The sequence below is a fragment of the Pollicipes pollicipes genome, unplaced genomic scaffold, assembly GCF_011947565.3.
Source record: "Pollicipes pollicipes isolate AB1234 unplaced genomic scaffold, Ppol_2.1 Scaffold_4219;HRSCAF=4965_pilon_pilon_pilon, whole genome shotgun sequence".
Classification (NCBI taxonomy): domain Eukaryota; kingdom Metazoa; phylum Arthropoda; class Thecostraca; order Pollicipedomorpha; family Pollicipedidae; genus Pollicipes; species Pollicipes pollicipes.
The window spans coordinates 4,531,966-4,545,636 of record NW_023596448.1 but is presented as its reverse complement, the minus strand read 5'-3'; the positions used below and the strand labels follow the sequence as shown (position 1 = coordinate 4,545,636).

General features: G+C 50.1%; 1 protein-coding gene across 2 annotated transcripts; it reads right to left on the bottom strand.

Moving 5' to 3' along the window:
* Positions 1-1,830: 1,830 nt before the first annotated feature.
* On the bottom strand, positions 1,831-7,387 carry LOC119095996 (cytochrome c oxidase subunit 6B2). Of its 2 annotated transcripts, none has more exons than XM_037218867.1 (3): positions 7,317-7,387; positions 4,075-4,149; positions 1,831-2,194 (listed from the first exon to the last, which is right to left on the bottom strand). In XM_037218867.1, the coding sequence occupies exons 2-3, from the start codon at positions 4,140-4,142 to the stop codon at positions 2,026-2,028; spliced, it is 237 nt and encodes a 78-aa protein (XP_037074762.1). In that variant the 5' UTR covers positions 4,143-4,149; positions 7,317-7,387; the 3' UTR covers positions 1,831-2,025. The 2 variants fall into 2 exon arrangements, with proteins under 2 accessions (XP_037074762.1, XP_037074763.1); XM_037218868.1 differs by having other exon boundaries at positions 7,364-7,380.
* Between the last annotated feature and the right edge of the window lie 6,284 nt (positions 7,388-13,671).

Sequence of the window (13,671 nt, the reverse complement as noted above, 5' to 3'; positions counted from 1 at the left end):
AGATCCTGACCCGAGTCGATCGCGCCCGGTCACCCGGTACCGGCCCGTCGGCGCATGGCGTACCGCCGTGTGTGATCCGCCAATACTCAAATTCGATTACTAATTTAATATTCTAGGATCTGATCCCATCAATAATTTTTTTTGGTCTGAGTGGCGATCAACTTGACTTCAATTGCGCACCAGTATAAGAAAATTATCTTGACTACATAAGTTGTTCAGTGCATTAGCGAGGGACGTTACTTACATAGATAACAGTAGTATTCGCGTTATTCTTTGGAAAAACCAGGAAAGTGCAGATATCGTTAGGTTGATATTTCGACGACATGCCTTTATCTAAACAATAGCGGAAGTGAGTTCACGATTGCCTGCCGATTATCCTTCTAGATTTTTCCTTTTTTTGGAACAGCAAGCCACAGTTTTTACAGGACACCAACATTTTGGGGATTAAACAAAGAGCGATTGCCAGCCATCACCAAGATACATCGCCTATCTAAGAATTAGAATGTGTGGAAATCCGTGTGCATGCAAACGGATTCGAGCAAATAGGCATTACTCATCACGCTTCATTCAAAACATGCAAGCGAGTTGAATTGAACAGGCTTCACACATCGCGCATCAATTATACATGCAAACGATTTCAGTTGAACAGGCATCGCACAATATGCGTCATGCATCACTCGCACATGTAAGCGATTTTAAGCTAGCTCGCATCACACACACAGGCCCGCTGTATAAAAAACCTGAAACATCGAGTAGGATTATCAGCAGGCAATTTTGAATCCACTTCTGCTATTTTTCCGATAAAGGCACGTCGCCGAAATATCAACCCAACTATATCCCCATTCTCCAAGTTTTTCCAAGGAATAAAACTACTGTATTATGTATGAAAATTATCTTAATCGCAAATCAGTTAAAAAGGCTATACAAATAGACCATTTTTTAAGAAAATTAGGCCGAAAGTCCCACTGGGCCACTTCATGAAATTTCTTAGCCTTGAATGATTTTAAAAATCTGGCTATTCCGCTCCCCGATGCACTGTTAGCAAGCTTTGCCCCCCACAGACCGCTTTTACTGGAGCAAGTTGGAAATTGCAGTTGGTGACGTAATCTCGCGCCCGCTCCTGGTACCTTACCGGTACGCTGTTTGGCTCTAAAACTTGCAGAATCGTGTTCTAGCCATAAATGAACTAAAAGACACGCCCTTCTCATATTTGAGAGGGTGCCATGCCATTCTTCGGTCGATGTTGTGGAATGACCTCTACTGAAACAGCGGTCTCCCGACCTGTCGACCATTTTAGGAACATCCCACACTGTACAATATAATCGAGTCAACAGCGCATGGCAGTGCTTTATGGCGCCTTCTCCGTGACAAACTATGCTATCGGGCACCAGCGAACGCGATGTGGTCGTGGCGTTTTCCCATAGGTAGATGGTGATTTAGTTTTCAAGGGCGCGTCGGCATCAGGGCCATTTTGCGCCCACGTCTTCCCATAGGTACTGTATGGTTGTGTTTCGGGGCACTTCGACTGCAGCGGCGATTTTGTGCCCGTTAATCCCACGCGATACATGCCACATGTGATCGCATGCGTCTAAATCGCATTTCCAAAGGTCGCCACTCATGATATATATTAAAGACAATGCATTGACAACGAAATTCTCACGGCACCTTCACCTGAATATTTTGCTATTACAACTAGTGGAATCATGTTTGTAGTAGCTCAAAGCTTATTACGAAAACCTCCAAGGAGCTCTCATGCCACCCACGTCTGACGGAGGTTATGACAGAATTTAGCATGTAGTGTCACGTTTTTTTGTCCAGCACACAAACGCCGAATGTTTACATAATTTATTTGGTGTACACCACGCGCACATGTTTACCACTTTTCATCTGCCTACATCACGGAGCGTCTTCGCGAACCCCTTTATTCTGCGCGATGGCGGCCCCGTACAGGTCCGGCGACGGCGACAGCGACGGCGCGACATGACAGGGATCATTCACTCCCACCGGCTCCGGCGGTTCCACCAGCTAGATTTTCCCGGGGAACGTGCCGTTTTCCAACTGATCGTTCCATTTCTCCACCCACGAGTTGGGGCAGAGGGACTTGTACGTCTTCTTAAAGTATTCGCACGGCGCGTAGTCCTCGCCCTTCTTCTTGATGCAGCGATGATAGTCTACGAACGACGAATAGCAGTGCCTGAAAATATGAATAAATTCGTCCGGGTCAGCACAAATGCCATGGCTCGGGAGGCTTCAAAACATCACACTACCCGTCCAGGCGCACAAGAGTATATCGAACCAGCATCTTTAACAAAGTCGGAGAAAAGACATTGGGACATAAAGGGACAAACTCTGAACAAAGACAACACTGAGAAAGCAAAACCACTGTGTTCCAAACATTCTCCATAATCGGTAACTGCAGTTCCTGAGATGCCAGCGCTGAAAGACACGAATTTTTACGTAGTCAGGTCACAAGGGCGTGGACATGGCACCAAACTTTTCGGCCCGCCTGTTGCAGACATGCATTAATTGGCACGTTACGGCACGATGTGCTGGTCACCGCTGCAGGCACGCATTCACTGGCACTCCATGGCACGATACATCGACCATTCGTTGCACACATGTATTGATTGGTACGCCACAACACGGCGAACCGTCAAGAGATTATAATACTCCATAGTTGCATTCATATAAGCAGAATCCAGTGGTCACTGTTGAACCAAATTCGTCAAGATTCGGCTCGTGGTTGTCAAAATTTCAGCACAAAGGCCGGCATATTTCATTTCCGATATTCTTATATGACAGAAAGGGTGAATTACCTCTGCATCGCTCCTACACTCGGCGTAGCTTTTCAAATAGGACCAGAGGGTCATGAACATTTACAAGCATGATATGTGTGATATGCGTTAATTCACCAAAAGGCAAGTGACATGGATAGCACAGGATATTTCTTCCCGTACTGAGCATTCCCGTACTCAGCATGAGTATAAGAGCACACGCAGCACTTGCCGCCAGATCTGACCTCGCACGACGTTTTCAATCCCTTCACATGTGTATACAAATACTGCCATATGAAACCACTTAGCTCGCTTCATAATCGTTTGCCAATGCCTCGGTGTAAAACAAAAAAAGACGCACGATAACAATAAAACGAGGTACGATGCCTCCGATTAAACAATCGTGTCTTCTTTCAACGCAGGCTTCGCTAGCTTCCTGACGATTCCTGAACGCCGATCACATCCCTCTTCAATACGACATCAAGGCTGGCATGTGTGTGTGCACGGCCGTGACTGGCGTGTGCACGGCAGTGACACGTGTCCCGTGCGCGGCCGTGACATGCGTGTACACGGCCGTGACACGTGTCCGTGCACGGCCGTGACAGGCGTGTGCAAGGCCGTGGCAGGCGTGTGCACGGCCGTGACATGCGTGTACGGCAGCGACATAGCCGTGCAGGGCCGTGACATGTGTCTGTGCAGGGCCGTGACATGCGTGTACGGCAGCGACATAGCCGTGCAGGGCCGTGACATGTGTCTGTGCACGACCGTGACTCCAGGTGACCTTCTAAGTGACCTCTTGAAAGTAAATGGCAGAATATTTTGACCCGCATGACCTTTACTCATAACGCGCGCCCGGCTACAGGTACCTCGCAGTCGCAAAATGTTGGCGTTCGAGCACGGATTTACAGGTCTAGGGTGACAGTCAGGTCAGCCCAATGCAGACTTGCTTTCACAATTTCGAAACATCAAACACGTAACGAGTAGCAATGCTGAAATGTTACGCTCAACATGCTTGGACGACACTACGCCTCGCTCGCAAATGATTATTTTTTATATTTGCCTGCGAAGAAACTCATGTTCACTCAGGCCCATTGCCGACGCGAACCATTTGTTCACAGAAGTTAAGGTTCCGTTTTTGATGTTCATGCGTAGATAATAAGATGCGCATCAACCGCAGTTCTGCTAGACACTCGGGACTCTCTCGCTCCGGTGGGGGAGCCTGGCTGTACAGCTTGCATTCCTCCCCTCCTTTCCGCCTCACGATTATGATTGGCATCCTTAACTGATAAGCAACACTTACCTGGTCTGGTTCTGGTTAGGAAAGCGCGGGTCGAAGGGGGCTGTTGACAGCTGCTGAACCTCTGCCATGGCTGGTCTGGAACGGCAGGGACAGCCGCGTTAGCACGGCGACGCTGGATGCGCCAGACATGTCGCGGGCGAAGGATTAATATACATTGGAATCCGTCGTGAATGCACTGCTTCTAAGAGCTCCAACTGACTGAAAAGAGTCTCTGCTGAGAACGACGATTTTCATTACATTTATAGCCCGCAGAAATTGCGAATTACAGGCTCAGGAACTACGTTTAGATGGATGAGGGAGTGTAAGAAACAACCAAAAGTCGTTTTTCTTTCTCGTCAGATTTTGTTCCGATTTGATGTCATTTTTACGTCATGTTCGTCTTCAACTTCTGCATCCATGCAGACAGTCTTGTCCCTCCTGTTGGCTCAGTTGGTTAGAGCGTCTGCCTTCCGATCCACCCACCCGTGGCGGGGGAGAGGGGAAGAGGGAGGGGGAGGAGGGGGGGGGGGGTTCGAGTCGCTTTACGCACTCGCTTCTTTGCCCTTAGCAGGCATGGCCGGCGGCCGGTGGCAGCGGCCGCACTTAAGGTCACGTGACGCCAGAGGGCAGGACGGACCATGCCAGGCATTGCAGCATGTTAACCTTTCGCTGCCAAATTCTGCCATTGAACTGGAATTGTGCGATCAGATGATAAGAGCCAGGGCTCATACAACAAGCACTGCTTAGTGTGAGCTCTGATCTCAGAAATCAATTCATTCAAAAAGATCCCAGTAAAATATTTCAAAAAAGCCCTCTGGACAAATCCAATGCTGCAAGGCCACATGGGAGGTGAAACCTAGAGCATAATCCCCAGTCCACATGAACAATCTGGAGGCCTTTTGACTACAGATGCCTGTGTGAGACCCCTTGACTGTCATGAAGTGCGCAATAACATGGCAGCTCATTGCTACACATACTGAGATGTAAAAACATTAATGAATAGGGAATGGTAAGGGGGCATGAAAAGGACTTCTAAATGTATTTTCATGTTGACACATCACAAGTCTTATGCCACATTTGTCTCCCAGAAATTTCCAGGGCAAACAGATGCCAGCAGGGATGTGCACTTGAATTCAAATGCTATGCACCACTGTGCATCTAGTGCAAGGTTTTCATAAAACATTTTGAGGGCCACTTCCCAAGAAAGAAGCCTCCCCTGTATGTGGGGACTTGTTATTCCCTTCATGCCCTGTGGCAGGACTAATGTGTGCATTATTGAGCTGGTGGAGCAGTAAAAGTACTCAACACATAATATTGGTACGACAGAATTTTGGTTTCTGAGGAGAAAACTTGTTCTCTTGATGGTCTATGGGCATCTTTCACCTGACAAACAACAACTATCACTGGCAGGGATATCAATTTATAAATATTGTTTTCAAAATTCAAAAAAGGAAGAAATGATGCATGTAATGCATTAGGTACTTTATCAAGCCCAAATTCAGAGCTGTAGTTTCCTATTCAATCAGAGAAAGCTCCTTCCCATCCCCTCACAACCAACTTTAAGGGGAAAGGGGTTGAAATCTGGGGAGGAGCATATTTTCCCATGATCTCAAATGGTGGTTAGTCATTTTTCGCCTCCTCAGCTCCCAAGTCAACAATATGCCTGCTCAAACAAGAACATGCCTGATTAATTTCATATTGACAAAAAACTCCTTATCTGCATGTACCATTTAAAGAAAATACAGACCAATGGTATTCTTAAAGCAGCATTTTGTCCACATAAATACAACAAAAAATGCACAAGTGGCTGCACATCAGGATGCAATTTACTGGTTCTGACAGCCCAGGATCTATGAGGTATGCATAGGATTGCTGGACTTTGCATACTTAAGCTGTTTGACAAGAGCTGGTTTACAAGTATTTTATATGACTGTATAGGTTATATGGCCCCCACATAATCTTTTGGGATTACTTGATCTTTCTGAGCTAACAGCAGCAAAAGAGTTTCACAAACTCCAAGGTCAAAAACAATGACTGCTGTATAAAATGTGATTGAAATGTGTGATATAAGCCAGTAATACAGCATCTTAGGTTGTATTTTACCATATTCTTGCAATATATATGATAACAGCATTGTTTTACAATGAAACTATGAGCATGAAATTTAACCAACAACAATCAGGTAACTAGACAGACAATATGCACTGAGGGGTAGTTTGGGCTACACTGATAGCACTACACACTGGTGTGGAATACCCACACTGAGGACCACTAGTGCAAGCCCTTTTATATTTGCTTCAGTCTCACACTAATTAAATACACCCTTAGTCATTTATGATGATGATTGGGCTTTGAGGCACATTAACCACATTAATCATATGGCACCCCATCCTTAGCCCTTCAAAATTTGCCTGTGCCCTAAAGGCATTTCTGGATTGAATGTGTTCTACTATCATGAAAGATGACACCCAATGACTTTTATAATAGCCCCAATACCTTAAAGCTGAATCTTCTACACTGTCTCAATCAACTTGTAATTACTTACACACAGTTTAGGACAACTGCCATACTGAATCATAGCATAAGAAATTGTGATCAAATTTCAGTGGATGCAAAGAAGATAGCTGAGGTCTTGACTTTGGTGTATGGTTACCTAGTTACATGCAGAGGACATTATTGGAAATCAAAATGTTGATTTTCCATTTCTGTTTTGCAAAACATCTCTGAGATACCTTTCTTCCACTTTGCTTGAGCAAGTCTTCCAAAAATCCATCCCTGCATCAGAGGCTTACATGGCATCTGTGTGCTTAATGTGAGGCATGTCTGCTCTGATCAGGTATGGTCATATTATGATGGAATTGCAAAGCTGTATTTGTTTAAAATGATGGTTTGTGGGGATTTTTGTTGAAATATTGCATAGCAATGCTACAACTCCTGAATGCATTGGTTCTCTATATAGTGCCATTATGCAAAAAATTATACACCATCAGATCTGTGCTTTGCATGAATTGTTACTGCCACACCCAACATGTTCAGCATATCATCTCCTTTAAGGAGGGTGAACTCAGCCGATTAGGGATTGAATGCAATGCACGGATTTTTCCGTTGGTCCCCACAGTGTGACGAAAACGGCGCATTCGAAATATTGGTTCGGACGGAATCCAACGCACACCAGAGACACCGACAGACATAAATAAATACAGCCATCGATCATTGACCACAAGTTGTGCTAAAATCGTTGAAAAATGTCCCCTCGCCCCCACCTTTCTAAAAAGCCGTCACTGTCCGCGTAGCCCGACGTCGCTCGCACCGCAGAAGGACCTTGCGCAGAAGGATCTGGTGCTGAAAATGTTATAAGTGGGGTAGTGCTTCCTCGTGAGACAATGCCTTCTTATGACGTCATATGCATCATTAATCAAACCCGAGGAGAAACCCGTTTGCTGGCAAGTTTTATGGTTATCATGCGTCGTGTTTCACTGCTTAGCCGCTCTCCCCAAATCATTTTGTGTAGATATGTCCACGAACATCGCTGTTATTACTACTGACCCCGTGAGAGGCACAGCAATAGGTACCGAAAGAAGGGACCTCGATAACTAAACTAGACTCGGTAACTTTTATGATTAAAATAAAAATGATGGTTTCTCAATATTCAAAATATCACTCTCCACTTACAACAAAGAAAATATTTGGAGGCAAACTTTATTTGAAGAAATACATACTAAGGACGTCATACCGTTATGCCAGCGGGTGATCTGATTGCTTAGCATCGAAACCATGTACTTCTCTTCTTTTATTTGGCACCTCCGAGAATGATCGCGTCCCGCACGGCGGGCGTAGGGCTGGTGGAAGAGCAGAGCTTTTCCTGTGCAAGCACGAATTTTTTGTACAATATCCATACGAGGGAGGGGCTTACTGCTTGCAGTTGTTTTTATATTGATCATCAGTGCAATGCAGTGGCGTATCCAGAGGGGGATGGGGCACGGGGTCATGTCCCCTTGGGCCCAAAGATGGCCGTGGGCCGATGGAGCCCAAAGGCGGCCGAACATACTTTTTTAACACGAAGCGCAACAACCTTGGGCGTCTCTGAGATTTCAGGCGACCAAGAACAGTCGCAAACGAAAGTGAAGGGTTCGCGAGCAGACACCAGCAATTCTTCCCTCAGTCAGAGGGTTGCGATTGGGGGGGGGGGGGGGGGGTGAGCCTTTTCGCGGTGTCCGGAGGCTCTACGCTGTTCCCGGAGGCACAGCATATGTGCATTTGCTGGGTCAGTGCAATCGTAACGAGCCTTCCATGTTGTCATAGATTTCTTTGCATTTGCTCGGAGGGCTCTGCGCAGCTGTCGGGGCCCTCTGCTAACGTGCAGGGCTAGTCTTGTCGATCAGAGGCCTTCCATGGATCCTTCCCATTCGTCCGAAAAGCTCTGCGTGATTGCCAGGGGCCCCATATGTGCATCAGCCGGGTACTCTCAGTTGCTCAGGGGCCCTTCACGTTGGTCTCAATTGACCTAAAGCCACCCTCGCTATATGCTCATGGGCCCTCTACACTGGCCTAGGTCCTTTTCGATTCCGTGCCACCTCCTCAGGGTCCTACGTTTTTGGGGCGCCGTCTGTTCGCCTGCTTGGGCGTACGCGATCGTTCAGGGGCCCTCTTCATTGGGTCTGGGTGCTTTCTTTGAGTGGAGGGCCCTACGATCTTACCTCTGTTGACCCGCTCGGGCGCACTCGATCGTTCGGGGACCCTCTACATCGTGTCTTGAGTACCTCTTATTTGAATGGGGGGGGGGGGGGGTTCCACGCTCTCATCAGAGCCCATCTGTTGAGCTGTTCGGGCCAGTGGCGGATACTGAGGGGGGGGGGGGGTCACAGGAATATGCCCACCCTTTTGTGCTTCGGAGGGGCCCATAAGCTCCAACGCGGCGCCATACCGGCCAAACGAACGCAGTTTTCTGACACAAAACGCAACAATATTGGATGCTTTGGGGCCTCTAGACGGCCAGCAGCAGTCGCACACAAAAGCGAAGGCTACGTGAGCAGACAAAAATAATTTTTCGCAGATCGATAGGATGGTATTCGGTGGATGTTTTGAGGCTTATTACGTTGTCCAGAGGCGCTTTTGCTGGGGTTCTTTATATGGCCTTTTGCCGAGTCAATCCGATCGCTAAGGAGCCTTCCACGCTGCCCTTGATCTCTTCGCATTTTCCCGGGCGACCCTGCGCTGCTGTTGGGACACTACCTACTAACATGCCGGGGCACTCTTGATCAATCAGGGGATGTCTTCGGACTCTTTCCATCCGCTCGAAAGGCTCTGTACGCTCTCGCTGGGATCCCATATGTCGGGGTGCACTCGGCTACTCAGAGGCCCTTCATATTGGCTTCGGTTTGTTCCACTTGCTCGGAGGGTCCTGCGCTATTGCTGGGGTCCACATAAGGTAATGCAACGAGGCACTCGATGTCCAGTTGCCCTCTACGTTGATCTACGGCTGTTTCCTCTTGATCTCATTTGCGGAGGACCGTTCACTTCTGTCTGGGCCCTTTCTGTCAACCTGACTTGGCACTCTTGATCGCACGGGCATTATTTCATGTGCCCGTGTTTCATGGTCTTGGGTAGTTTCCCTTTGCTCAGAGGGCCCTACGCTGTGGCCGGGGTCCCACGTGATAGCTTTCCGGGGCACTCCCGCTCGCGCAGGTTCCATCCGTATTGGCCTTGGGCTTTCCCATGTTATTGGTCGCTGACGGGGGCACACATCTTAATTGGCCGGGACATTCTTGTTCGCTCCGGGGCCCTCGAAGTTGGTCGTGAACTCTTCGGATGAAGTAAGAAAGATCTTGCTCCCTTGCCCAAAGCTCACGTGCGCTTGCGAGCGCCAGGGCTTTCGCCTGCCCGTGTGTACGGCCTAGCTAAACTACTTCATGTACGCGAGTCCGAGACTACAGGATGACGACTTCTCTTGGCGCCTTACCTTAAGAACAGCTATCGGAGATGCGCTGATGAACTTCTACGAGCGAATGACGACATAATCTATGCACTGCCAAAGTCGCGCGTCATTTCCGCTGGTTATTGAACGTATGACACTTACGCTTGTGCATCACGTTCTTAGGACATTTTGAATGCCAGGATATTTTGTTCTCCCTGTTAACAGACAAAGCAAAAACTGCATTAGTCATCAACCATAGCTGACCTAATCGACCAGCCGGCCGGCCATAGATAAGCTAGGAATAAAGTTTTACTTGGTTTTGGTGGCATTTGGTAGCCAACTTCAGTTCATTTTGCCATGCTTTTTCCGAAATGTTTAGCGCCAAAATGATCGGATCTGACATTATACGGAGAAAAGAATAAGCTAAATGTGCGTGCATACGTAGTAGACCTAGCTATCTAGGGCTACACACAGTATGGTTGGCCCCCGTAAGAAAAATACAAGATGAATCTTAAAATTTAATGGCATGGAAATGGTGGTGTTCTGCGTGTGCGACTGCGTTCTGTGTTCAGCGACCAATAACCACCTCTAGGTGCCCCACAATGTTTCGTGGTTTCCCTTCACAAAATCCAAGATCCGCACCCGCTTCAATGTATGGTGCGATTCCTGGATGGTGCCACAAAACCCTTTATTGAGAAAGAACGCATTAGGCTCGTTCAATCCAGACATGATCGTCAAGTTAGCAGCAAGATTATCTCAAATTGCACCTAAATATTCAAAGTACTTCTTATCTCCTGCGGTGCGGTGCTCGCAGTCGCTCGGCGGTTGGCATATGTCGGACAGGGCGGTAGGCGGGCGCCATCTCATGTATGGCGCGGCCCCGGCTAGACACGGTTTCAATGATCAGTCGATTCAGAGTCTGGCCGCCAGGCGGCGCTGCCTCAGCGGTCGGCGGCGCCGGCCGCCGAGGCAGGTTGCTGGCACGGCCCTCGAACTAAGGTCGTTGGGCGACACCCGGCTCTTTCATGATAGAGCGTCAGGGAAAGCCTAATCAGGCGCCCCAGCCCAGGCGCTATAGCTGGATGATGCGCGCGTACGTTTGAGGGGGGGGGGGGGGGCTTCCCATTCGGGGCGATCTGTGTAAGCCGCGAAGAACGGCTCCTCGGGGTAATTTACACCGAGGCCGCTCGGGATCAGGTTCCGGGGAATGGAGCCCAATCTCGTTACAGGCGTGTCGTCATGTTACACCTGCAATCAGCATCTGTTGAAAAATCTGCGGTGATAGCACGTATTATCAGGAATTGTGTAGCGGTGTCACAAATCTAGTGAAAACTCCCAAAAATCTAGTGGAAACCCCTTGCGCGATAGCACGGTGGGCCTTCAAGATATTTAGCATCGAGCGAGAAGAGGAGCTGTGTGTTTGGTAGCACTAGCTGATGGCCGTGGAACGACGTCCATACAAGAGGTCAGGGCACCACCACCTATTTGTTGAACTCGTCAGCGTGACACGACGTCTTATTCAACAGCGGGAGGCTGCTGACTACTTGGAAAAGAAACTACGGTCGCGTTTAACAACTAATAGCGACCACGTGCCGAGGGCGGGGCTTGCCCGTCTGATCCATTTAGCGCTGGGCCATCGAGCAACACCCAAGAAGCGGGTCCGCCTGCTGCTGCTGAGTTGCTGGACGCGTTGGACCGACCCCCGTGCGACGCCGCATCGAGAGGCCGCCGGCCGGCGCGCTCTCATATGAAGCACAATACTGGCAGCGTGTCACCAATCGGGGCCTGGAGTCCGCACCTATTGAAAATCTGCGCTCATCAGCACCTAATTTTACCAATGTTGGGACGTCATATTTCGCGCCCAAACATTATGCGTCAATAGACGTCAGTTTTTTAACTCTGTCATGCTGGTGCGCCGCACGTGGGGCCGTAGTGGTTGATAACACTGGTTAAGAAAGGACGGTTAACACTCCCATCCGGCCCAGCTGTCGACGCCTATTTATTCCAAGCGTTGACATGACACTCACACGCCGTAGTGGTTGATAACGCTGGTTAAGAGCGGTCGGTTGACACTCCCATCCGGCCCAACTGTCGGCACCTATTTGTTCCAAGCGTTGACATGATACTCACATGCCGTCCCATTGGTGGGCGGCTGGTCGTCCTCAGAGTGCAGAGGAACCGTCCCATTGGTGGGCGGCTGGTCGTCCTCAGAGTGCAGAGGAACCGTCCCATTGGTGGGCGGCTGGTCGTCCTCAGAGTGCAGAGGAACCGTCCCATTGGTGGGCGGCTGGTCGTCCTCAGAGTGCAGAGGAACCGTCCCATTGGTGGGCGGCTGGTCGTCCTCAGAGTGCAGAGGAACCGTCCCATTGGTGGGCGGCTGGTCGTCCTCAGAGTGCAGAGGAACCGTCCCATTGGTGGGCGGCTGGTCGTCCTCAGAGTGCAGAGGAACCGTCCCATTGGTGGGCGGCTGGTCGTCCTCAGAGTGCAGAGGAACCGTCCCATTGGTGGGCGGCTGGTCGTCCTCAGAGTGCAGAGGAAAATACTTGTTTATTGGAGTTTACAGGCGCGCCGACTGCGGTGGGCACTTGGCGCCCAAGAGGAAAATACAACAGCGTTTAAAAATATCCATAACCGGGCGTAGACCGCAGGCCTGTGCGCTTTGGTAACACTGATTCGGGGGCATGAAGCGGCCGCTGAACATCAGGTCCGGCCGGCGGCGGATGTCTGCTCAATACGCTCACATGGCCCCGCCGTGTGCACGCCGACCAAGGCGGGACCGGGCACCCGCCGCCGGGTCCCGCCGCTACCCGCGGGGCGGGACTAGTGCATCACGTGATCTCGGGCGCGTCTCGCGTACCGCTGCTTCCGACATGGGGATAGCCGGGCACGAATCAGACAACACGGCTAAATGCACTCAGTGACGGGCGCTTACAGCCTGAACTCAACACGTAGAAAGTTAAAGTCAGGACGGTCCACATTCTATTAGACGAGGACATGGGAGCATCATGACATTATAACGAATCGTACAATATTGTTCGAAAAACGGTCACCATAACATGATTACAACATATTTGTCATAATCACATGACAAATCAACAACAAAGATCAGACAGATTACCATCGGGAGCGGGAAGTTGCATTCGGCCGTCAGCTGCCCTCCTCCGCACCTAACGCGGCGGGCGGCCGGTCGGCGGATCACTGGGATGGCTGCCGACAGCCGTCCCAGCCGGACTCTGCTTACAGCCGTCCCAGCCGGACTCTGCCGACAGCCGCCCCAGCCGGACTCTGCCGACAGCCGTCCCAGCCGGACTCTGCCGACAGCCGTCCCAGCCGGACTCTGCTTACAGCCGTCCCAGCCGGACTCTGCCGACAGCCACCCCAGCCGGACTCTGCTGACAGCCGTCCCAGCCGGACTCTGCCAACAGCCACCCCAGCCGGACTCTGTCGACAGCCGTCCCAGCCGGACTCTACTGACAGTCGTCAGCGCAGCTCGTCGCGCAGCAGCCACCAGTCAGTGCCATCAGCGTAGCTCGTCGCGCGGCAGCCACCAGCCGGTGCCGTCAGCGCAGCTCGTCGCGCAGCAGCCACCAGCCAGTGCCGTCAGCGCCCCGATCAAACACGCATATCTCGGCCAGCAGGGCCCGAAACAGCGGCGTCTGCTCGGCCGGCAGCCGGCCGGCAAACTCGCGCAGCAGCTGGCGCGT